The 23,872-nt window shown below is 33.4% G+C and overlaps 1 protein-coding gene across 6 annotated transcripts in view; it reads right to left on the bottom strand.

Moving 5' to 3' along the window:
* Positions 1-811: 811 nt before the first annotated feature.
* Positions 812-23,872, bottom strand: part of Mrtf (Myocardin-related transcription factor) — a 40,418-nt gene continuing 17,357 nt past the window's right edge. The window contains exons 12-31 of one of the 6 annotated variants that reach the window (XR_013883557.1): positions 22,178-22,342; positions 20,876-20,954; positions 20,189-20,361; positions 19,636-19,845; positions 18,129-18,331; positions 17,442-17,984; positions 16,758-17,137; positions 16,332-16,429; positions 14,155-14,294; positions 12,827-13,082; positions 12,159-12,449; positions 11,353-11,469; positions 10,824-10,973; positions 10,355-10,436; positions 5,803-5,961; positions 4,986-5,123; positions 4,435-4,558; positions 3,291-3,731; positions 2,965-3,079; positions 812-2,785 (exon numbers count right to left, since the gene is read on the bottom strand). Coding sequence is in view for 1 of the 6 variants with exons in the window: in XM_080175368.1 (XP_080031494.1) it covers positions 3,719-3,731; positions 4,435-4,558; positions 4,986-5,123; positions 5,803-5,961; positions 10,355-10,436; positions 10,824-10,973; positions 11,353-11,469; positions 12,159-12,449; positions 12,827-13,082; positions 14,155-14,294; positions 16,332-16,429; positions 16,758-17,137; positions 17,442-17,984; positions 18,129-18,331; positions 19,636-19,845; positions 20,189-20,361; positions 20,876-20,954; positions 22,178-22,342 (3,321 nt within the window). In the remaining 5 variants the exon portion in view is untranslated. Of the gene's footprint in view, positions 3,732-4,434; positions 4,559-4,985; positions 5,124-5,802; positions 5,962-10,354; positions 10,437-10,823; positions 10,974-11,352; positions 11,470-12,158; positions 12,450-12,826; positions 13,083-14,154; positions 14,295-16,331; positions 16,430-16,757; positions 17,138-17,441; positions 17,985-18,128; positions 18,332-19,635; positions 19,846-20,188; positions 20,362-20,875; positions 20,955-22,177; positions 22,343-23,872 lie in introns of all 6 variants that reach the window. The other 5 variants (XR_013883553.1, XR_013883554.1, XR_013883556.1 and 2 more) reach the window with 5 other exon arrangements.

Raw genomic sequence — 23,872 nt, 5'->3', positions numbered from 1 at the left:
TCCTGTGCACGCACCTATACATGACCAACTTTAAAAAGTTGCCTAATGTAATATATTACTCATAACTTTTTATTTTAATGAATTCGGACTGGTAGAAGTGTAAATATTTAAATTTGATTAAAGCTATACCAAATTTCCACTAAACCCCTTAAATAGACCATAGTGGACTAGTGTAATAAACAACCCATTGTCCCCTCTCTCTGACTTGTACGCTTTCTTTAAGCTAGCGGCTGCTCCCCCTCCTAGCATCTAAAAAAAGAGTGTTAGCCTAAGACAAAATCCCAAGACTTTAAAGCAGCCCACAACCATCCTAGTACCCATGCGAAGCTTCCCTAAAATTGAAAACTTGATCAGTGAGTGGTTGGCGGGATCTTTAAGGATAAACTAAAAACTTTACTACCTCATATAATGGGGAGGATCCTTACTGTTAATGATTACAAAGTTACTATTCTTTTATGGATCTATAATCACTTATATCGGACACCAGATTATCATGTGCTCTAATTAAGTAAAACTTGTAGCTGGCTTAAATAACGATCCCCAACATCCAACCCCACCTTCTGGCTGAACGAACTGGCCAATAAATGATGTCCATGTTGGCAACCTAATATGACGACAATATTCCAGTCAAAATATCCACATATATTATACATCCAATAATGCTTTCAAAAATGTACCTAGCCGTGACAGGAATCATCCATACAAGTTTGACATCGCTAAGAACTATCCGTTACGGATCTACTCATAATGAACAAGTTCCACAGAAGACCATAATTATAGAGTAGATGCTTTTAAAAATAATAAGCTATCAATTTTTCTAACATTTTATTTCAATAAAAACAGAATTACAAATTTTCAAGGTATACAAAAAGTATTTGTAAAAATTTCATTGATTCAATGACAAACTTGGATTATTTGTATTAAATTTTTGGTTGAGTTTTAATATATGAAATGAATTATAAACTTTTCTAAAACAGGATTGTATTTTATTTTATATTTCCACATATTTGCATATTTTTGAACTGTGACAGTGCACGGTCAATATTGCTGGAACCGAACCTTTAGTTAAAACTCAGGGATCCAAAGGTATAAGACAATGGCCGTAAATGGATGTTTTTACCCAATGATGATACATAAAATTGTCCATTCTGTACGTTACAATTAGTTGTTGAAACGTTTGGTCAATCAACCTAATGAACCAACCAATTAAAGTCCCGAAATTGTTAAGCCAACGTATAAGAAAACGTTATTATAAAGCTTTCGGGACTAGTGAAATAAACATCCCAAATAGCAAAACCCCTTAATCCAGCAAATAATACAAATAAAATATAAAACCTGTATCAAAAAGTAAAGATTTTTATTGTGCTTTTCATGGGTTAAACATTAACTAGGTATAGCTCAGAAAAAGGACATTCTGTTTAATTATGAAATATGAATTAATAACATGATAAAAATGTAGTAGTATAAAAATACAATTCATATTCTGACTAGAGAAACAACAAATTATAAATCAAAATATTTTTTTTTCGGAAGATTAATTTTGATCATATCTTTAAAAATCAAATTAAAAAGTTTGAATCTTTATTTATTAAAAAATGAACTTAATTTGTGTTAATAAAATAATTAGGTAACAAAATTCTTTTCTCGTTAAATCAATTAACAAAGTTTTTTAAAAATAAAACAATTAAAAATTAACAAAACATTTAGATTTAAATGCTCCTGAGTGTTTTAATATTAATAATATAATTCAACAAGGATAATTTTATGCCATTGGATTTTTTATGCAATTTTAGTATTTATGGCAAACTTATAAAAACAATTTTAGTAAGATTTATAACTATTTATGAAGGTAGGTATGAAATTAATTTCTGAAATGTGCATATGAAAATAGTTATTTATCGCATCGTATTAGAGACAGTTTTCCGCGAATATCAAATTAGAGCCCCTCGGAGCTCAAATCTAAAGATTTTTATTTTAATATTCGTGGAATATTGTCTGTAACACGGTGCTATACATGATTTTTCAGTATAGCTAAGAGCCGGTTCTAATCAAGCAGATATTAAACAGTTTCGCAGCCATACTGGAAAATATTTTTAATCTCAAATTTCTAATAAAAATTAAGCTGAACAATATCACTTTTTGTTTTTAATACGAATCATTTTTTTCAGTTAATTAATTGTAAAAAATATTTTAAACTTTAAACATAACTTTAATGATAATTTAACAGAATTTTAACTAATAAATAATAATAATAAAACTGCAGACAGACATAGTCATACCAAAATGACATAATAAAAATACTGAGATATACCGTTCTCTTATAATGTACTTTGTTGGGGGTACATCAATGTACATTTTATACTTGTAATGCTTTATATTGGATGTACAAAAAATAAAATAATTTCTTTCTATCTTATGGTTTAACATTTGTATACTTTTCATTTTTGAATTTGCATAATACTTAATCAATAAACATTAGGTTGATTACAAAGTTTATTACGTTTAAACTAAATAGCGGCTTTATCCCCTAAGATTTAGAGAGAGACTCTGGGGCTGCGAAGCAGCCTGAAACCATCCCAAGATTTTAGTTTAGAGTAGTCTAAAACCTGCTATGCAAAGATTTCCTACAATGGGAAACTGGTATGCGAGATCTAAACGGACAAGCAAAACTAACTTCAACTTTATATAAAAAGGATGTGAAATGAAATTAGATCGAGTGCATGCTAAAACTACATTTACATGACTATTTTCTGATAAACATGTGTATATAAAAAAGTATAAAATACTGTTAATATAAAAACGTTGGCACAATTATTTTTCTATTTAGGTAGGTTTTCATTTGTTTTTGCTATTGCAAGTTTTATTTGATATTTTATTGAGCTTTTTATTGTATGTACAATGATTAAAATAAATATAAAAATGGCATGAAAGATTTTAAATAATTTTTGATAGTAAAATATGTGCCAAAAGCTGCTCTTAATTAGTTTTTATGGTAAAAATGCTGTTTTCTTTTTTTCTTGATGACAATTTTATTTGAAATACTATTGTTAATTTTTGGTTAGCATTGGATTGTTTTAACCTTTTTTATCAGGGCTCGGCAGCTAGTCAACTAGCCGCAATATTCATATCTTTATTAGTCAACACCTTTATGATATTAATATAGCAACTGCCAAGCCCTGCTAGATAGTTAAGTGGGGAGGGCACCAATTAGAGATCCCGCAAGACCAATTGTTCAGAAAAAAATCCCAAAAAGCTAAAATAAATTCTTTGCTACGTTTTTTTGTCAAAACCTTTTCATCAGGGCTCGGCAGCTAGCCACTTTATTAACATTCATATCTTTGTTGGTCAACGTGATGCCTTTATGATCTTAATACAGCAACTGCCGAGCCCTGCTTTACATAGATAATTAAGAGGGGAGGGTACCAATTAGAGAGAACGCAAGACAAGGTGTTTAGAATCAAATCATAAAAAAATAATTCAATAGAATTCTTTTTTCTAATATTTGTTAGAACTTTGTCTATGTATCATTTATAAAAATCTTTGAAAATGCCCTTTGTTTTACGGGACCTCCAAGTAGATACCCCCCCTCCCTTTATATATAATATTGTAATGTATGATAATATAATGTATAAAAGCCTATGGTTATTAATGTTGAACTACAGTGATAGTAAGTAAGGTGACTATTATTGATGATAGGAGGATCACATTTCCTGGGTTCTTACATTCCAGAACTAAAAATAAAGATATTATTTTATTATAACAGAAGCATTGTTGATTGTGAAGGGATACATTGTAAAAAAGTTTATAAACACTTTCTGATATTCGTCGTTAGCTTAAAAACTTTAAGAGTCTAGGTACTATTATAATTATTTATGATTGGTCTGAACCATTGGCATGTGTTAGGGGGGTTTAAGTCTTTAACACCACTTTAATTGAAATAGTAAAGGCATGCCTTCGCCCTTTTCACTCCTTTTTAACAACAGTAAAAGAAGTATTTATTTTAGGTTTGAAAATATTCTCCATTTAGGGGTTTAGGGCACCTTTTATAGCACAAATCTTAGATTGCATAATTTTACTTGATCTTACTCTCTCAAAATAAGTCCAGAAAACTAGTCCAAATTTTCAAAGGTGTCTTTAAAACTTTGATGGCGGGAAGGCTTGGGGGGGGTGGGGTGTATGCCACTCTTCCAAAATCTATTTTTATTGTTCTGGATTGGTCAAAAATTTACCCCCACCCTCTTCACCCTTTTTTTAACTCCAGCACTGAAAATCAGCTTTAAAAATGTAAGTATCCTTTACTTCCCTAATGGTTTCAAAAAGGAGGCCTTAAACTGCCCGGCAAAAACCAGTATCGGGTCGAACCAACCCTATTTCTATTAATCAATGGATGTTACTTTATTTCAATCAATCTATCAACCAACCCATCATAATTACCTTCCAGAACCATTGACAGGTGGCAGAAGGGAATCTAACCAATCCGCAACATCCATATCAACGTCCATATTGACATCATCTTCAACCCCTCCTGTGTGACCATTGGTAGTGTGCTCAGATGTTCCTACAAACAACAAACATTATGTACAAATTCAGCGAAAGAGGTAGTTGCACGAAGTGCATTTAAACTTAAACTGCATATTTTTTCTTTTCAATAGTTTAAAATACATCTAAAGGATAATATTTGAAAGAATTTTAATTTTCTGCCAGGCAGTTTTAAAAATACCAAGACTTGAAAATCATATTTTTTTGATATATCAATGCAACCTATCTATATAGCTGTCCTGTTTTCACAAACACAGCACTTCATGCAACTATCCCTTTAATACCTAACAATTATCTTATTATGAATAACGTATACCATATTGTTTATTTTATAAAGATTCCATAATAAAAAATGATTCGTTAATATTTTCATGACCATCTCCTACTTTTAAGTGGGGTCTTAAATCTATTTTCCGAATTTTGAATTTACATGATAAAAACCTTACCTAAACCTAGCCCATTGCTGGCACCATTGTCCGAGGGCTGGAGGGCAGTTATACCTGGCCAGCCTCCAGAGGAGGTCAGATCTGTCAGCTGACCGAGGTCAAAGGTCAGATCTGTAAAGTCTAACAGCTGCGGCAACTAAACAATGCGATGCTTGAAATATTATATCTCAGAAAACAAGTTTATCCAGGAAAATTTTGTGATTTAAGATTTAATTTACGAAATATTTTTCAATGCATGATTAAGAGTACCACAGAAGTACAATTGTTGTCAATATTTTTTCTTCAAAATTCTATAGGGTAGTGCTGAAGTAAGAAATGAAAGTATAGGCAATAAACTACAACTTTGCTTTTCTGAAGATCTCTCGCAAACGTTTAGAACACCGTTAAAAAACGGTTTTTAAGAAGTTGGTCGTTTGACCGGAATTGTACCCCGACCGCATTAGCCCCGCACTACCCTAGAATCTTTATAAACCTTATATCATAGAAATTCGCGCCTTTATATAAATAATTTTTGAGAGGTATGTTTTTTTTCAATAACAACCTAAAAAAATTAATGACAAGTCTACTCTATATTTCAAAATGTTCTTCAACTTGTTTGTCTGTAAAAAAAACGGTATGGAAAAAAACGTATATTTATCACATAACTACTGTTTAAGATATCCACCCCCATTCCTCATGACCCTGAATATTCGCTATATATATCACTTTGTCCTTTGGTCAATCTACAATTTATTGCACTTTGCTACTTACGGATGTTGTCATTCTTTTTTCTAGTAGTATAGAGTAAAAAATTTCAATATTATCAAGAATCATTCCTGTGGTGATAGTTCTCCCGAGGGGGTTGTAGGTTGGTGTAATTTTGATGATGGCGGGGTGGTCAGGCCATCCTTGCTTCGGGCAGCCCCCACAGGTGGGGGTGGGGGCGGAGGGGGTGCGCTACCACTTTGTTGACTGCTACAACTTCCATCAGAAAACCCTGTAAAATTAAATAAAGCATCTATGTATCATTATATATATTACAAAAATATAGACGTTCAGGTAAATATGATAGATAACAAACATTTTTATGAAGAAAAAAACAAAATTTAGATCATAGAAAGAAAACGAAGTAGCGGGTTTAATCGTATTTTCACAGCAACTTTTCTCCAATTTCTAGCCCCTGCGGGGGGGGGGGGTTACAATGCGGAGCAATCATTAACATTTACCTAACCTAACTTAAAATAACCTAGCTATCAAAAGCTACTGTGAAAATACTACGCAACCCGCTACTTCTTTTTCTTTCTATGATCCCAAGTTTTTAATTGTATGTACCAATCTCTAATATTATTTTAACATACATAAAAATCTAAAACTTTATTTCAATCTAAAGATTCACGAAACCTCACTATCAAAAACTTTATTTTAATCTTAAAATTCACGCAACCTATTTAAATCTGTTAAAATAAGTGTGTTTTCCCCATGTAAACATTTCTTGGCTTTGTGCCATGATTTACAAAATTCAGATGTGTACATAGTCATACCTATTATTTATAAACGAAGCTTTTCTATAATAAGGGTCGTTCCGTCCGTCCGTAACGGTTAGCCTTTTCGTGCAACATTAGCTCGTTAATTTAGACATTTTAGAATTGTCCTATCGATTTAAAACTTTGCATGGTGATTTCTATAGTACGTCCATTTTAAACACGTTGATTTTTAACTTTTTAACAACAAATTTTTATGTGATACAATTATCCGATTGAGCCGATTTTTGGAATTCTGATTCTTAGGACGACAAAGTACATTTTTATGAGCGAAGCATCTCTATAATCAAGTCCTAATAATGTATGTATGTCCTTAAACACTATCCTGTATTTCTTCAGGAATATTTCAACAAATTTACTTACAATTTTGTTTCGATTTTTGTACATTTATATTCTGATTTTTCAGTTCTGTCAATCTACACTCTACAGAGTGTCAATGTTCGTTTGTCTAGAGATTCGTTTTTATGGATGTTGTCATCCTTGTTTTTTTTATCATTTAATGTCCAAAAAGTATAAAATTTTATATTTCTAATACATAAATAAAAGCACTTTTATCAGTTTCAAACCCTATGAATTAATTTTTAAAATTTTAGTTTCTTGCTAATATAATTTTACATAAGAACCTATGTATTTAAAAGTTTAATTTTTGAAGGCTTGGTCACGTTAATAGTAAAAATAGCAAATATTTGTACATTTACAAGACATAATCTTGTGCATAAAGAAATAAAAAGGGGTAGGATAGAATTGAACGTTATTTTTCTATGATGTAAATTGGAATAATTCATTTTCAGTTGAGGTGTATTTTTATAATGAAGAATGTATAATAACTAGGAGCTTACACCAGATTTTCATGTTCTATAATAAAGTAAACTCTGTAGTTGGCTAAATAACGATCTCCCCCATCCTCCTTCCCCTTACGGGAAAAACGGCCCGAAATGAGGGAGGAAATTGCAACCTAAATTAACGAAAATTTTTCTTCCGTCATATCATCCATGTATATTCTACATGCATTATTTTTAAAAGCGAAGCTTTTCTATAGTTAGGGTCGGTCCGTACGTCTGAGACAGATAGCTTTTTTTTGTTAATTTAGGCATGTTAGAATTGTCCTATCGATTTCAAACTTTGCATGGTGATTCCTGAAGTAGTTAGGTATGATTTAGAAAGCGTAGCAACTCTTTAATCATTACCAGAATGTCCGTACGTAAATTTTAAACATGTTGATTTTTTACTTTTTTAATATACTGATTCATGGGACAGCAAAGTACAATATTATAAGCAAAGCAACTCTAAAATCAAGTCCTAAAAATGTAAGTATGTCCATAAACATTATCCTGGATCAAGAAGTTTTTCAACAAATTTACTCACAATTTTGCTTTGACTCTTAAACATTTATATTCTGATTATTCAGTTCTGACACTATACAAGTGTTAATGTCCGTGTGTCCTATCGTTTCAGAGCTTCGCTTTTATGGATGTTGTCATCCTTGTTATCCTACATCTGCTCGAAAGCGGACAAAATGAATTATAGAGTATCAACTCATTACTGTCAAGCACAGAAAACAACAATTAACTTTCTTAAAATAACCCTCACAAATTTTAGCTGTCCAACAACCAGGGAAGTGGGGATAGATAATGGTCAATAAAAATAATTTGTTTCTTTTATTGATTTAAATGTTACATTAGGTATCCAAATATTTTTTTAAAAAATATAAAGGTGGTCATATTTTCCCCCGTATCGCTTCGAAACCGATTAATATCCGGTGGATTAAAACCGGTTCTCAGCCATACTGAAAAATTATGTCTTGCATCGTATAATATTTAGATTTCTACGAGTACAATGTACGATCATATTAAACCATTTTTTAGCCTGTGCCTTCGGCATCTCGGGGCTAAAAAACTGGTTTTAATCTTATAATTGTGCATTTTATATCCGCGGAAAGCTGTTTATAATACGAAGCGAGAAATAACAATTATTTACTTATCCCTGTATCCCTGATATAGTGCATTTGTGGCCTTACAATCCTTTATTTTTTCTGAGATGGGTTTTTAAAAGATGCCGCGTTTTTTTCTCGACATTTTTAGGCTATGAATAACAAGCGCGGCATTCGCGAAATCTAAACAGAGTATACAACTTAAGAATTCAAAATTTTAAAATTATTATATTAGCCATTTATATATTGTCTAATATAGCTCTAAAAAGATATATTAATTAATATGCAGCAAAAATGGATTTAAGATAATTTGTTTTTCTTTTAAAAAGGCTGTACCAACAAAAGCGAAATAATTAAATAAATAGTTGAATACTCTGTTTAGATTTCGCGAATGCCGCGCTTGTTATTCATAGCTTCGATTCGTTTGTAAAAATGTCGAGAAAAAACGCGGCATCTTTTAAAAACCCATCTCTGACGTAGTTGCCAGGGAGGGAGGGGCAATTGGCCTGTATGTAATTCAAGTATCCAAAATTTAATTAACAAGCTATCTAATCCACTGGTCTTCTAACTTTGGATACTTTTATTAAAGCTAGATTTGTTGGTTCAAAATAAGAGTAATTTTAATATAAGAAGGGGTAATTTTATTATTAATCATTGGGGATGTACATCAATTTATCGTCCAATGTTCTATCCTTGAGGAGATAACTGCGTAATCAGTCTGACTTAATAATTGCCCTTACATAAAATGTTCCCCTACGTAAACATGGCCCCTTGAAACTAGGGGTGGAGCCACTAAAAATATTTTAAATGGACAAGAAATTTTATATTTTAACAATTTACCTAATATTTTATTTCATTTGAATAAAAAAAAAGAAAAAACATTTTAACTTAATTTCTACGAATATGTATGTACATAAAAACTGGGATATCAAGAATAATCTTGATAAATTCAATTTCAACGGAAAAATGTAATGAGAAAAAAAACTTAAACTTGACCCAATTCTTGAATTTACGCTTCGCTGAGATCTAATATTCAAATGAAATCAAGTTGCAACGTATTTCTTAAGCTTTTATTTTCTTTGGCAGGGGGAAGTTTATGAAGTTATTTTATTTTTACTTATCCCTTCAATGAAATTAATTGAATGTCTCTAATTTAGTGTCTGGTGTTTGTAAACCGACCTTCAGACAGACAGACAGAATGACGAACTAAAACGCGCGTATATTTTGTCAAAAATGTATAGGAAATAGTAAGGTATGCAATATCTCGAAACTGTACAGATGACACTTTTTTAAGTTGTATCTTTTTTTTAGGTTATATATTTCCCTCTCTGTTAACTTTATTAGTTAAAGTAGCGAAGCTATTTCATAATAAATGCATGTTTGTCCGTACGTCATTCCGTAAAATTTAACAACACTGTAGGTAGAGACATTACGAAGCAAGTATCTTCTTTTCTTACTGTATTACATTTTACTGTTCTTATCAGGGTTTCGGATCCGCATTGATTTTATGCGGATCCGGATCCGGATCCTCAAAATTTGGTCAGTGCGGATCCGGATCCGGATCTTTGACAATAAAAATAAAATCACCAAATTTTTCAAAAAAATTTTATTCTTTAATTCGAAGTCAAAAATACTTTTAATTTTCAAGTCTGAACCTAAACCTTAAAGATTGGCTCTCATCAAGAGAATGTCTGAGATTTTATATAAATTTAGGTAGATTTTTCCATTTTTTCCGCATTTTTTGGAGTCTAAGGATCCGGATCCGCATTTTTTTGCGGATCCGGATCCGGATCCTTGGACTCAAAAATATGCGGATCCTTGCGGATCCGGATCCAGATCCGGATCCGAAACCCTGGTTCTTATTACAAATCAATATGCGCTTCTTATGAACTTATCAGGAAATAAATGATAAAACTTACCATTTTTCAGAATATTTTCAATAAATTCATCCATACTTTGATTTAGTTGAGCCTCGTCATTCATACAGTCATCATTCTCCTTCTAAACATATTATATTATACATTATTTATCCATATTATTAGAGAATTTATCCAACAAATCTGGTAACTAAGGCTGTCCATTAAAATCTCGCTGACCACTATACCGATTGAGATTACCATGTAAGTCATAAAAGATCAAGGGTTTTGGCTACTTTTTTGCCCCCTCCCCTAAGAATTCAGATTTCCTAGATGCTTGTTTGTTCAGCGGAAATGGCTACCCCCCCTCAAATAAAAGCTTGGACGTTCTTGGATATTTCCCATAAATAAAATAGTATAACTGCAGGTGTATAAGTAAGTTCTCATTATTCACTAGCTACCTCTAACTATCAATTCTAAATAAAATTGATTTAGGTTTTTATTAAATATGACTTTCTGATATATAATGTACCTGGCTAAAGCTGTTATTAAGCTGGTGCTGCTGCATTGCTGACGACATCAGAACAGCCTTCTGCTGCTGAGCCTTGCTCACAATCTGATTTTGTAGCTGGGTTATCTGATTCGTCAGCTGACGCTTCTGTAAGTGCCGCGATATTTGGACCTGAAAAGAACAATATTGCATTTTGATTACCTAGGTATGTAATACAGTGTGTTATTTATGAGAACTTTTTTGAAAGAAATTTTACCAAACTTATAGCACCTAATCAGAATCATTTTCTTCGTTTTTAAGACAATTTCAAAAATCCACGGAAAAAAAATTTAAAAATCTTTGATTTTGTTGTGACAAATACAGACGTCATGTCACCCTAACCTGCGTTTTCTCCAGATCAGAGATATGCAAAAAAAATTGCCATTTTCATTGTAAAGGAGAACCATATCGGTTCTGCAGTTAGCAGGATCTTTCGGTGCAGACAGACACATATCCTGTTACTTTTATACACAGAAATCTAGTTTTCTTTCTAGCTATTTTACTATCTTACCTTGCCCGAGGCTTGTTGTTGATTTTGGGTTTGAATGAGCATTTGTCTGGATTTTTCTAAAGCTCTGGTAAGCTCCTCTATTTGTTGTTGCTGCTGCTTAATAATCTCCTGGGTACTCTGAACAAATAGGATGAAGTGCATTTCAGAAAAATGATTTCAAGCATAAGTTACAAGTATACCATCAAACATATATATTTTGTGAAATTAAGCCAGCTGTATAAATTGCATAGGTATATAATAAGAATATAATTTTCAAGTCTTGATAATTTTAAAACTACATAGTAGAAAATTGAAATTTTTTCAAATATATGCCCTATAAATGTAGTTTAAACCATAAAACAGGAAAAAATATGCAGTTCACTAAATCAAAGGTAAAATGTATTTCGTAGGACTATCCCTTTAACATTTGTACAAGTTTTAGCGATTCCCATAAGGATTAGGTTTTCAATGTTTTTTTTTCTCTCCAAATTTGAGATTTCAAAGCTTTTGTTAAATGTTCAAAAATGAAAAATCTTTGTATTAATATTTTTCAATGTTTTTTTTGCGGACAGTCTTTTTTAAATCTAGCGCCATGTAATATTCCATTGAAATATTTTTGCTTGAAATGATAGTAAGATCAAACTATCTTCGTACATTGATTTAATTTCAAGATATTTCCGCTACTCGTAAAATACCTATCTACCTAATTTAACAAATCAACATCTTTTTTAAAAAAAAGATCACATTTCATTGTTTACTTAAAAAGGGAGACAATAAAATGTTAAGTTTCTTGGTCAAATTATTTTTTTGTGAATATTCCCCCTTACCTGTGAATGTTGAGCTCCATTAACCATTGGAGCAGGAGTCATCATAACATTTCCAACACCTCCTCCACTAGAACTAGGCACCACACTGAAACTTGGATGACTGTTGCTAACAATGATGCCATTCTGCTGGCTACTGGCAATGCTAACAGCCTGGCTGTTGGCAACATTGCTTGATAGTATGGAGTTAGTGTTGTAGTTTAAGCTAGTTGTGGTTGTTTGAGGAACCTGGAAGCGGGCAGGATCCATGCTGGCAGGTACTAGGACTGTGGGGCTGCTGGCAGCCATGCTTACCTGGATAAATTGGTAAATATTTATTGTATGAAAAAGATCTATGAAATACTTAGTACATTTGAAAAGGGACAACTAAAAGTAAAACAAACCAGGAATAAAAATAATGCAACTTCAGAAAACTTTTTAAAAATCAATGGCCAACAAAAAGTGATTTGTATATAATTATATTTAGATACTTCTTGGTAACTTTTTAGATTATTCCAATCTAGGAGGAAGGACACATTGGACTGAAAAAAATACACCGATACAAAAGCTTTTATTAACACGTTCCTGTATTCATTTAACTAAATTCTTTGGGTACTTTAATCGAAAACTTGTTATGTGAATGTAAAATTAAATGTGTTCATAATCCCTTTTTACTAAAAGAACATTCATACCTGAAGGCCGCTGGATGTCTGACCACCGTATGAGGAGGCGGGAACTGCATTAATCGGCGGTAAAATAATAACACTACCGCCAATATTGCTCGGCGGATTTGAGCTATTACTATTTTGATATGAAATGTCACCAGAATTATCACTAACAACTTGATGTTGCTGTTGTATCATATTGTTTTCATGTTGTTGTTGTTGTAATATGGCATTATTGGTGGGCAGGGTGGTGGGAAGTTGGCTGGCCACAGCGTTTATATACCTGAAACAATTGAAGATTTTTGTCTGCTAGTAAATTAATTGGCTGTGATGATATTTCCGATGTTATTGGCTGATATTCAGAGACTAAATTGAAAGTCGGCACAGGATCCCCGCACTGAAAACTCTGGTTCTTCACCAGAATATTGAAGGTTTCCTACTTTAACCCAGAGAGTAAGGGAGGGGACAATAGATCGAATATTCAATTTTTAAGGAGTCTCAGACTTTGGGGACTGGCTTAAAGGGAATGTGCACGAATACAGCAGATTCTTACTGATTTTGGGGACTTGCGCATCAATGCCCCGCTAACTAGCTGAGCTAGTTTTGAATATGCAGACAGAAAAGTTTGTTATTTATCGCTGGTTTTAACAAATATTTTTTCCCAAGAAAATGTCTTTTCATGTATAGAAAGTCTACTGTGATATTTATGTATTAAATAATCTAAGAACCGCTTGAATTTCGGGGTCAGTTATAAATATATCAGAAGGGTTGAGGTAGTTCTAAACAAGATTTTTCTAGTGATTAATTACAGAATGTTTACTACATTGTGATGTGTTGATAATTTAGTTTTCAAGTAAATGATTTTTTTCTTAGAACTAATTTTGTTCTAAATTAGGTTACCATGATCCCCTTACAATTTTGGTAAAATTTTCTTGATAAATCTGGTTTTCATTGCTTTTCAGCGAACCCTCTTAAATTGAATTAATTGCTCATTGTCCCCTCCCTTACTCCCTGACTTTAACCCATCCTAATTAAAATTTGAATGCTTAAAATCTCTGAGTAGACACCACCCATTTACTATCAAAACTCTATGCAAACACGTTTAGAAATTCATTTACTCGTTGGTTTACTTAAATCCCAACAACTTCTTTATATCTATCCTTTTTAAGTAGTAAGGTTTTTTGTTTGTACATTAAAATCTTACTAACCAAAGAACCGATTAAGTTCTACTTAAAAAAATTAAACTTTTCATTGGTAGGATGATTTTCAGAAAAATTCTGCCTCACCCTCTACCTTAGAATACAGAGTACACTACATAGTGAGGTAAAAACCAAATAGATCGACAGATATTATACCTTATCGTGGCAGCTGATTGTGAGACGGATGTTGATGGCAGTGAATGTTGTTGTCCTTGTTCATGAACAGCTGATGATGCAAATGTCGTCGTTGCTGTATTTTTAACAATGTAACACAGCTCTGATACGGGAATAGGTTCCTAAATACATAGATAAATATTAATTTGTTTATTTAAGGATGTTAGTTGCAGCAATTTTAATAATATTACATATTACTTACAAAGGCTCATAGAATATTATACATTTTTTTGGTCAAAATTGCCTCAAAACGAACAAAAGTACCTAGGTAATTATTTTAATTCTTTGTTTGTGAGTCGATTTTATGTGTTTATTTTCATTTTCATCAATAACATCACTAGAAATTTTAGACTTTATGTAATTCAAGTTTATTTAGATAATTTCGGGAATAGACCCTTTCGTGGCAACACCCTTAAGGGGCGATTCGTCGTATTTTCAAATAGCTTTTGATAGGTTATTTTAGGTTAGGTTATATTGGGTTAGGCGATTGACCCAACAGGGTTAGGCACTTGGCCCCGCAGGGATAGAGCCGTTCGCAGAGATAATACAGTGTGGCCACAACCAAAAAAATACTGATACTGAAGAAAAAAAAGGAAATACTGAAAATACTGAATCCTAAAATAAGAAAAAATACTGAAAATACTGAAGAAAAAATAGGAAATACTGAAAATACTGAATCCTAAAATAAAAAAAATACTGAAATACTGAACAAAAAAATACAAATACTGAATAAGTATTTTTTTTATATGATTCCTCATTTTAAAATTTCATATATCATACGTTTATAATTTGGGGGATATTTTAAAGACCTTTTAATTTTGCCTCTTAGATTGCACCAATTAAGCAGAAAATGACTGATAAATATTTTAAATGATTACAAAACTTAAATACTTTTTAGTTAATTTAAGAGCATGCTAAAAAACTTTACCTTTAATAATCATGCAAAGTACTCACCTTAGATTATTCATTCTATTAATAGACAAAAAAAATATCTGAAAAAAATACTGTATAAAAGCATCTCAAATATCTAAAAAATTTATATTTGAGATGAAATAGAAAAAAAAATGTATATTACCATCATAGACGTCCAAGCTTTTTATTTTTTTTTTTTGGGGGGGGGGGGGTAATATTTTTTTAAGGGGGGGGGGGGTAATTCGCTTTTGGGGGGGGGGGGGGGGGGGTAAAATTCGCGCGTCGCAATTTTTTTTTCCCCACCCAAAATTTTTACCCCGGGGGTAAAATTTGCTTGGGGAGGGTTAATTACCCCCCCTGAAATCTGTTGGCAGGGGTAAATTTTTTTTACTCCCCCCAAAATTTACCCCCTGGGGTAAAATTTTTTTGGGGGGGGGGGGGTAATTTAAATTTTATTAAATATTTAGTAATAAAAATGCGCGCGAAGCGCGCAAAATTTTTTTTGTTAGAGATTTTTATTTGGGGGGGGGGTATTTAGTATTTACCCCCTCAAAATTGTTTGGGGGGGGGGGGTAAATACCCCCTCCTTAATGGTTGGGGGTGCCTACGGCACCTCCAGGTTAGGGGTAAATTTTAAACGGGGGGGGGGGGAGGGGTAAAATGAAAAAAAAATTGGGGGGGTAATCGCCCCTTTACCCCCCCCCCTTGGACGTCTATGATTACCATAAAAAAAACAAAATTAATGTACAAAGTTATAGGGTAATTTAAAGGAAAGTAAAGTGAGGCGCGAAGCGCCGAAAAAAATCTGACATCAACTACTTGAAAAAACATCTTATTTATGCAAAATTTTTTGGAATTTAAGAAATAATGAAAATACTGAATCATGAAAATTTCCAAAAACTGAAAAATACTGAATAAAATTTTCAAATACTGAATATTCAGTATTTACTGAAAATACTGAAGCCCCAATTTCCAAATACTGAAAAATACTGAAGATTTTCAGTATACTGAAGAATATGGCCACGCTGATAATAGCTACCTACTGTGAAAAAAACGAAGAATCGCCCCTTAAGGAGCGTTGGCACGAAAGGGACTATACCCTTCTTCTCAATTTACCAGACGTCTTTTTTTCATAATCACAAATAGATTTTAAAAGTTGCTGCTACGAAAATCTTCAATTTTCATTCAATTGTAGTCCCTTAACCTTTATAACTTTTATTGAACTAACTACAATGAATATTCATTACCTGGGGTAGTCTGATATTTGGAGGAAGATTGGTGGCTGTTCCAAATTGAATACCACCAGAAGGCAGCTGGATACTACTTGAACTGGCCAATTTCATACCTTGAAGTACAAATTTGTTAGAATAAATTATACCTCTGAAATTTACCCCTTATCAACTTTCCCCTTTGTTCTATTTATTCTGAGAGGGGGACATTCAAAATCTAATTGGCTCTATCACTTTTTGTACTTTTTCAAATTTCGATTGGTTATTTCCAAACGAGAGGTCTCCAATTTTTTAAATTAGAAATTTAAGGCTATCGAGATATAAACGTATAACTTTTAGTCGCATATTTTCAGACTAAAGGAAAGGCAGAAGGTAAAAATCTTCATAAATAATTGAAAATACCTACCTATTAGGTATATTTTTATTTTTTGAAAATATTTTTACCTGAACCTGGTTGTCCCGTACCTGCCAGGCTTATCTTTGTAGTAGCAGGACCTTGTTGAGGCCCCGCACTACTGGAACTAGCTGGTCCTTGTGCAACCAAAGCCTTCAGATTAGGCGCTGAGCTGGACTGCTGCAGCTGCTGGTGGTGGTGGGACAAGGACACAACAGCCTGATGTTGGCTCGCCATGGGCATTGGGGGGCTAGAGCCCGCAGGGTTTAGAGAGAACACAGCGGCCAGTTGTGCTACGGGTGTGCTGCTTGACATCTGTTCCTCCACAACCATTTGGTGTTGGTTGATTGGCGGTTGCTGCTGTGGGGTGATGCTGGCAGCTGTTGTACACGTTGTGGTGTTGGTTACCTGGCAGTTGGCAGCTAGAGACCTAGTACAAATAGTAAAATTATTCACAAAACTTTAACAAATATATAAATAAAGTTTTTGACCATTAAAATACCGCAACGAGTTTTATTTTCTACTTAAATACCTATTATTAAACGCTTTTAGAAGTCATAAAAGCTTTCTGGGACGTTTCAAAATGTACTTAATCCTTTGTTTTGTCGAATCCTGAAGCATCAAACTTTTTAAATTGAAAATTATATCTTTAGTAACTTGAATATTTTTAGGGAAAAAAATGATTTTTATTGTCTTTTTTCCCCTCGGAAAAATATATTAATATCAAATAATACCTATTAGCACGAATAGTGACAGTACCGCTGCTATTACTGCTCTGTACAGACACAGGAGGCCAGATGAACTGTCCTTTCGGTCCAGCCCGTACAGGACCTGTCGGCTTGGAACTGTCATGCTTAGAGTTAGGCGACTCCAATTGTTGTTTGGCAAATAAAATTTGTGGATTTATTTTCTGTGGCGGTGGGATAAATTGTTGCAATATTGGTTGGGAGAGACTTGGTGATTGGTCTATGCTGTTGGGGGGTGTTGGTAGAGGGGCAGGGGCTATTTTCTGGTGTACATTGGCGCTCACTGGCAACGGCCCACCCCCTCCTCCTGGGGGCGGAGGAGGTGGGGGCGGCGGGGGAACATTTATATTGCCCCCCTTGTTTGCATTATTATTAGTTTCCATCTCCATGAGGCTGATGTTAAGTTCCAGCTCCATGCTTGAGGAGTGAGCTAGTTGGGGGCGGGGACTGCCCCCACATTCGTCGGCTAGGCTGTTGGCGGGGCTGCGCATGCTCACTGGTGAAAATGGAGTGCTTGTTTCTCTTTCAGACCTACAAAAGTAAAATAAATATCCAATAAAATAATAATATAATATTATAACCAAAGTATTTTACAAAACACGCAAAATTTCATGCAGACTGGCACATACATCCTACTACTTTGTCAGGAATGCAACTATAAATTACTGAACTTACCTATTATTGATAACGGCACCAATCGGCGTCATCGGCGTCATCGGCGTGTCCTCGTTCAAATTGTCCGGTGTTCCCTCGTGCATGGACTGTGGCGTGCCGGGTGTCTGGGGCACAACTGTCGGGGTGTTGTTTGTCTGCTGGCGCTGTTGTTGTTGTTGTTGGATGTTGATCAATTGTTGTTGGTTGTCATTTTGTTGCTGCTCCTAAGTTTACAAAATTCATCAATTTAAGAGAAACCCTCATTGGGGCTATGAAGTGTCAAAGATTTCGTTCTAGGACAAACGTCGGAGTGGACACTTACCCTAACCTAACCTAGTTTAAATCATCTTAGAGGTTTTTTTAAATGCCTAACCCATGAGAAGGCTTATTTGTATATTACTATCATAACCTAACCTAACCAATATTATTAGAAATACTTAATTAACCTAATAAATATTTTAGACACTCCGACGTTTGTCCGTAAACCAAAGATTTGACTTATTTGAAAAAACAAGGATGACAACATCCATAAGTAGCGAAGCACAAAATTTCGTGGATGGGACTGACAGTCATTGTTGTTTTCTTCAAACGACGGGAAATTTAATTTTGATATCTTTAACTGAAAATCGATTAATAAACACTAAAGATATGGAAAAAAATTTAAAAAATATAAAAATAGCCAAAAACCTGCAAAAAGGCAGTCTGACCGTCATTGTTGATTTCTTCAAATGAGCGGAAATTTAATTTTGATATCTTTAACTGAAAAAATTTTGAAAATCGGTCCATAAACACCAAAGATATGGGGGAAAATGTAAAAAAAATATAAAAATAGCCAAAAACCTGCAAAAAGGCAGTCTGACCGTCATTGTTGTTTTCTTCAAACGAAGGGAAATTTAATTTGATATCTTTATCTGAAAAAAGTTTGAAAATCGGACCATAAACACCAAAGATATGGGGGAAAATGTAAAAAATATAAAAATAGCCAAAAACCTGCAAAAAGGCAGTCTGGCCGTCATTGTTGTTTTCTTCAAACGACGAAAAATTTAATTTTGATATATCTAACTGAAAAAATTTTTAAAATTGGACCATAAACACCAAAGATATGAGGAAAAATGTGGAAAATAAAAAAGTAGCCTAAAACCTGCTAAAAAGCCGTCCGACCGCCGTTGATGTTTTATAGTTAATTGTGCTCCTTAATGATGGGAATGTTGTCAAAAAATTTCAGCTTTCTATCTTTTATAGGAGCTGAGTAAATCTCATTTCCCCCATAGCGTTACGGACTGACGGACGGACTGACGGACGGACAAAGTGAATTATAGAGTAGCTTCGCTACTAATAAGGGCTTTTGAACCATAGCAAAAAGAGTAAATTAATACCTATGGCACCTCTAAAATAACTGTAGACTACGTAGAAAGAAGCTGCACAGCGACTTTATATTGTGTAAAGGAGGTTACTATGGAGTAGCTGCGCTTCTAGTCATTAAATCGTTATTACGTTCAACAGTAATATAACTTGAATAGATACCAACCTGTCTATTTAATAGCTGAGAATTAGGTGAAGGCTTCAGAATAATGAGACCGCCCTTAGGAATTGAGATCTGTTTATAGGGCTGCTGGAATTGTTGGCGGCCAGCTGCGATTATCTCTTCCAGAACCGGCCGCAGTCGGTCAACTAGGACAGGTTTCGGACCTGATACCACAAGGCCGCGTTTCTTCAATTCCATTTTTAACTCAGTTACCTAAACAAAATTCACGTATTTAGTTTTATCCTGTACGTACCTAATATATTAAGTAGTATGTATTTTTTTTGCATAAAGCTTAAGATTTTAAAAAATGAGTTCTCATTTACAAGGAAGCTTTACATAATTACCAGATTGGTTTCAAGCTTCTTCATATTTAGATTTAAACCTTTAAATGGTTTTCTGCTAAATTTCTACCTCCTTCTTATCACATTGAATGCAGAATATAAGATGCTACGCGGTCATTCGCAACTTCGCAAGTGCTATTTAAAATGGCATAGCTAGACATTTTCTTTGAGTTTTATGTTGATACAACAATTCTATCATACACATGATCTCTTACCTTCATATCATCAAGTCTATTGAGTAGGGAGGTTGCATGGTTAACATCCTGAGGTGTCAACAGACCAGATCTGATGGGTGTGCTGGACCTAGGGGTGCTGGGTCGACTACTCCCCGGGGAGGGAGCACAGCTACTTGCCTGCGAGCTCGAGTTTAGAGATACGGAACTGCTTCCTAAATAAATTTTAAAAATAATAAATGAAACTGGGTTAAAAGGTTATAGGTATGTTAGGTTAAATGAAGTTTTGTAATATAAAGTACAATTATATTATGAAAATTAAAAAATTTCAATAAACAAACCCTTGCAAAACTATGACAGGTGTCCTAATTAAATCCATCCTATTCAATGAAAGATCATAGAAAGGCTAAAACTTAAACCATCACCGAAATTCCATATATCAGAAAAAGAAGTAAGGTTTTTGTTAGCCAGTAATGACCTTCATAATTTATGAACCAATTAGGTTCTCCAATTAAGGGAAGCTTTCCATAGGTCCCGGGATAATTTAAGGCTATTTTATGCCCCTCCAACCTCTATTAAATATAGATCTTTCAGAAGCATAAGTGCTAGGTTGTTAACATAAAAAAGGAATTTTTCAGATAAAATTAAGTAACTGTTAGAGACACAGAGACAAAGGTCTAATAATAAAGGAACCTAAAACACGGATTTTCACCTATTTAAAAAACGTACCTATTAGAGAGGGAGAAGAACTACTCCCTAGAGACATCAACGAGGATCTTGAAGTTGCTGGTAACAGGATTTGAGGGTACTGAAAAAAGTATATCACTATTAAAAAAGCATATTTTGGATGTTTTAATCCTTAGCTTAAATATATGCATTCTCTGGTACTTATAATAAGAGAGCTTCTATTTGACTAACAATATCTGTCAATTAATAAATCTATAAAGCCAACCAAGTGACATTTACTCGGCTAATATTTAAGATATACCACTAAAGTTTTTGTGATGATTCTTAGGAATCACTTTCTACCCTTCCTTTCAATGGAATAAAGGGGGGAGGCGGAAGTGACACTTTTTGAAACCAAAACTAAAAGTCAAAGGTACTCAACTAAATAGAGAGTTACAGCTCTGAGATTTGACGTGGCAGTTGCTTTTAAGAGGTATAATATGGAACTGTGAAGAAACGGCGGCGGAACCGCTGCTCCTGCCGAAAACCGCTGTTTTTGCCGAATTTTTTTCGCCTTTTCTCTCCAAATGCAAATATAAGGAACGACAGGAAAGTGGAAGGCTGCAAATGCAGTAAAAGAGAAGTGTGGTTTACTAGAAGTATGATGCCGTTTAATATATTTGCACTTGACACTTTTTATATGAAAATATGAGAGAAATTTTTATAAAAAAAATAATCTAATATAGCGAGAAAAGACAAAAATAAATTTCGGCGGAAGCGGCGGTTCCACCGCCGTTTCTTGACAGTTCCATATTGTACCTCTATATAGCAACTACCATGTGAAATCTCAAAGCTGTAACTCTTTATTTAGTTGAGTTCCTTTGACTTTCAGTTTTGGTTTTAAAAAGTGTCACTTCCGCCCCCTCCCTTTCATTTCATAAAATATTTTTCTTTTTCTTTTATAGATTTCGTTTACCTACCAATAAATGGACAACTACAATATGAGAAATAATCTTTATAGCTCTTATAAAATATATGCGTTGTTAGTGCTGAGCTATGCTGCTAATTTTTATTGTCATCCTTGTTTAATATTAAAACTTAAAGGTAGTTTATTGAAAATAGTATTAGTTACTTCTCGCATCGTATTATAAATAGTTTTCAGCGGATATAAAATGTACAATTATAAAACCAGTGTTTTTAACCCCGAGATACCGAATGCTAAAAAAATTGGTTTTAATCTTTTGATTGTACATTTTTATACCTAAAACGGGATATAATACGTTGCTTGACATAATTTTTTCATATGGATGAGAACTGGTTCTCATCCACATTATATTCGGTTTCTAATGAATACGAAAAAAATACCTTATTTTGATTCTCTAGTTGCCATTGTAGGAAAAGTTGTTGTTGCTTCAGCAGCAGGTCGTAGGCCGTCTCGCCCGGGTTTCCGGATCCAGATTTAGATCCTTGACCACTGCAACCCTTGTCTCCCTTCTCGTCTATCTTACGCTTTAAACTGCTTTCAGGTCCCTAAAACACAATGGATATAGAATAGACGTGGATATTATGACAGGAGAAAAATTTAGATCGTCAATTGCAATATCCCCACGCATATATTATTGGTCGGGCCGTTTATCCAGTAGGATGGGGAGGAGGGAATGGGGTTAAGGAGGGGGATGGAGGAGATCGTTTTATTAGCCCGCTACAGAGTTTACTTTGTCAAAGAACATGAAAATCTGGTGTAAGATCCAAATAACAATAAAGCCATTCTGAATTATAATATTAAAGAAATATGGAAAAAGTAGTTATTTGATAATAAAACTACCTAGGTAAATAAATTCTAAACAATAATAAAGGGCAAAATTAAAAAGACAAACACAAAAATAAATTAAATCCTAGAGGCGATAAATGATATCAAATATTTAAATCCATTTCAATTTCTAAGACACGATTTATTTTATGTTCTGGAAGAATGTAAAAAAATGAATTAAAACATTCCAAGAATATTTTTCTGCTGACATAAACAAAACTTTCCAATACAATAAATTCACACAAAAACAAGGACAAAAAAATTCTAAGAATCAACAAAAATGCGGGAAAATCTTATTTTTTGTCTTGATTTTCCTTAGGTAATATGTTACAAATCTCGTCATAAGTGAATCATTTCTATAAATAAATAAAAAGGGTCGGTGGAATAAAACAGGTGTTATGTTACAAAATTTTTTTCACTTTCTCTTATAAATTACAATTCTAAAACAAAATCTGCTTTAATACAACAATAGTTTGATTACCTAACAAATGTAAATTATTTTTTTTCAGCTTTTTACCTATGTAGTTATGTAGTAGGTATGATTCACGATTTTAAAAAAAGTTTAATACAAAGGACTTATATATTTTGACTTACGAGGATTTAATAGGGTTGGCAATCCGTCTATTTTTTGCAAGAATCCGCCCAAAAATTAAACGGATTCTCCGCGGATTCAAGATTCAATTTTTTTTGACGGATTCCGGATTCTAGCAATATTTTAAAAGGCTTTTAAAAAAATAAATTAAGGGAATAAATTATACCGGGTACTGGGAAGGATCTAAAACTGCGTTTTTTCATATTTTCTGATCTCTCCACTTGGTGGTGTAGGTGGGGAGAGATGGGGGTTGGTGATCTATGCCTTCAAAGGAGGGGGAAGGGGCTTCAAAGAAAAAACTCAAGACGCTAATTTTAGCCTAACAATTAAGAATCCGAATCCGCTATAAAAAAACGGATTCCAAAATTGACCAAAAATTTGGCGGATTCTGGATTCGGATTGCTAACATCTATCAAAATCTCTTTATTGAATAATCTACCTTAATTTAATGAGTAAATGTATAAAGAGAGGAGTAGGTTGCGCTAAAAATCCGTGAAGGTTGTGAGTTTTAAGTTAAAAACAGTAGTAGAACAATAAAAAATTATGTTATCTTGAAAAAAAAAATTTGTCTATAGTTCTTTTCAATAAGAAATACACATATTTAGTGAATATTATCGTTTTACTACTATTTTTAAGCCTTAAAACTCACACCTTTACG

The sequence above is a fragment of the Acartia tonsa genome, chromosome 10 (assembly GCF_053477335.1).
Source record: "Acartia tonsa isolate MP-2025a chromosome 10, ASM5347733v1, whole genome shotgun sequence".
NCBI lineage: Eukaryota > Metazoa > Arthropoda > Copepoda > Calanoida > Acartiidae > Acartia > Acartia tonsa.
This window is presented reverse-complemented; position numbering and strand designations above follow the sequence as displayed.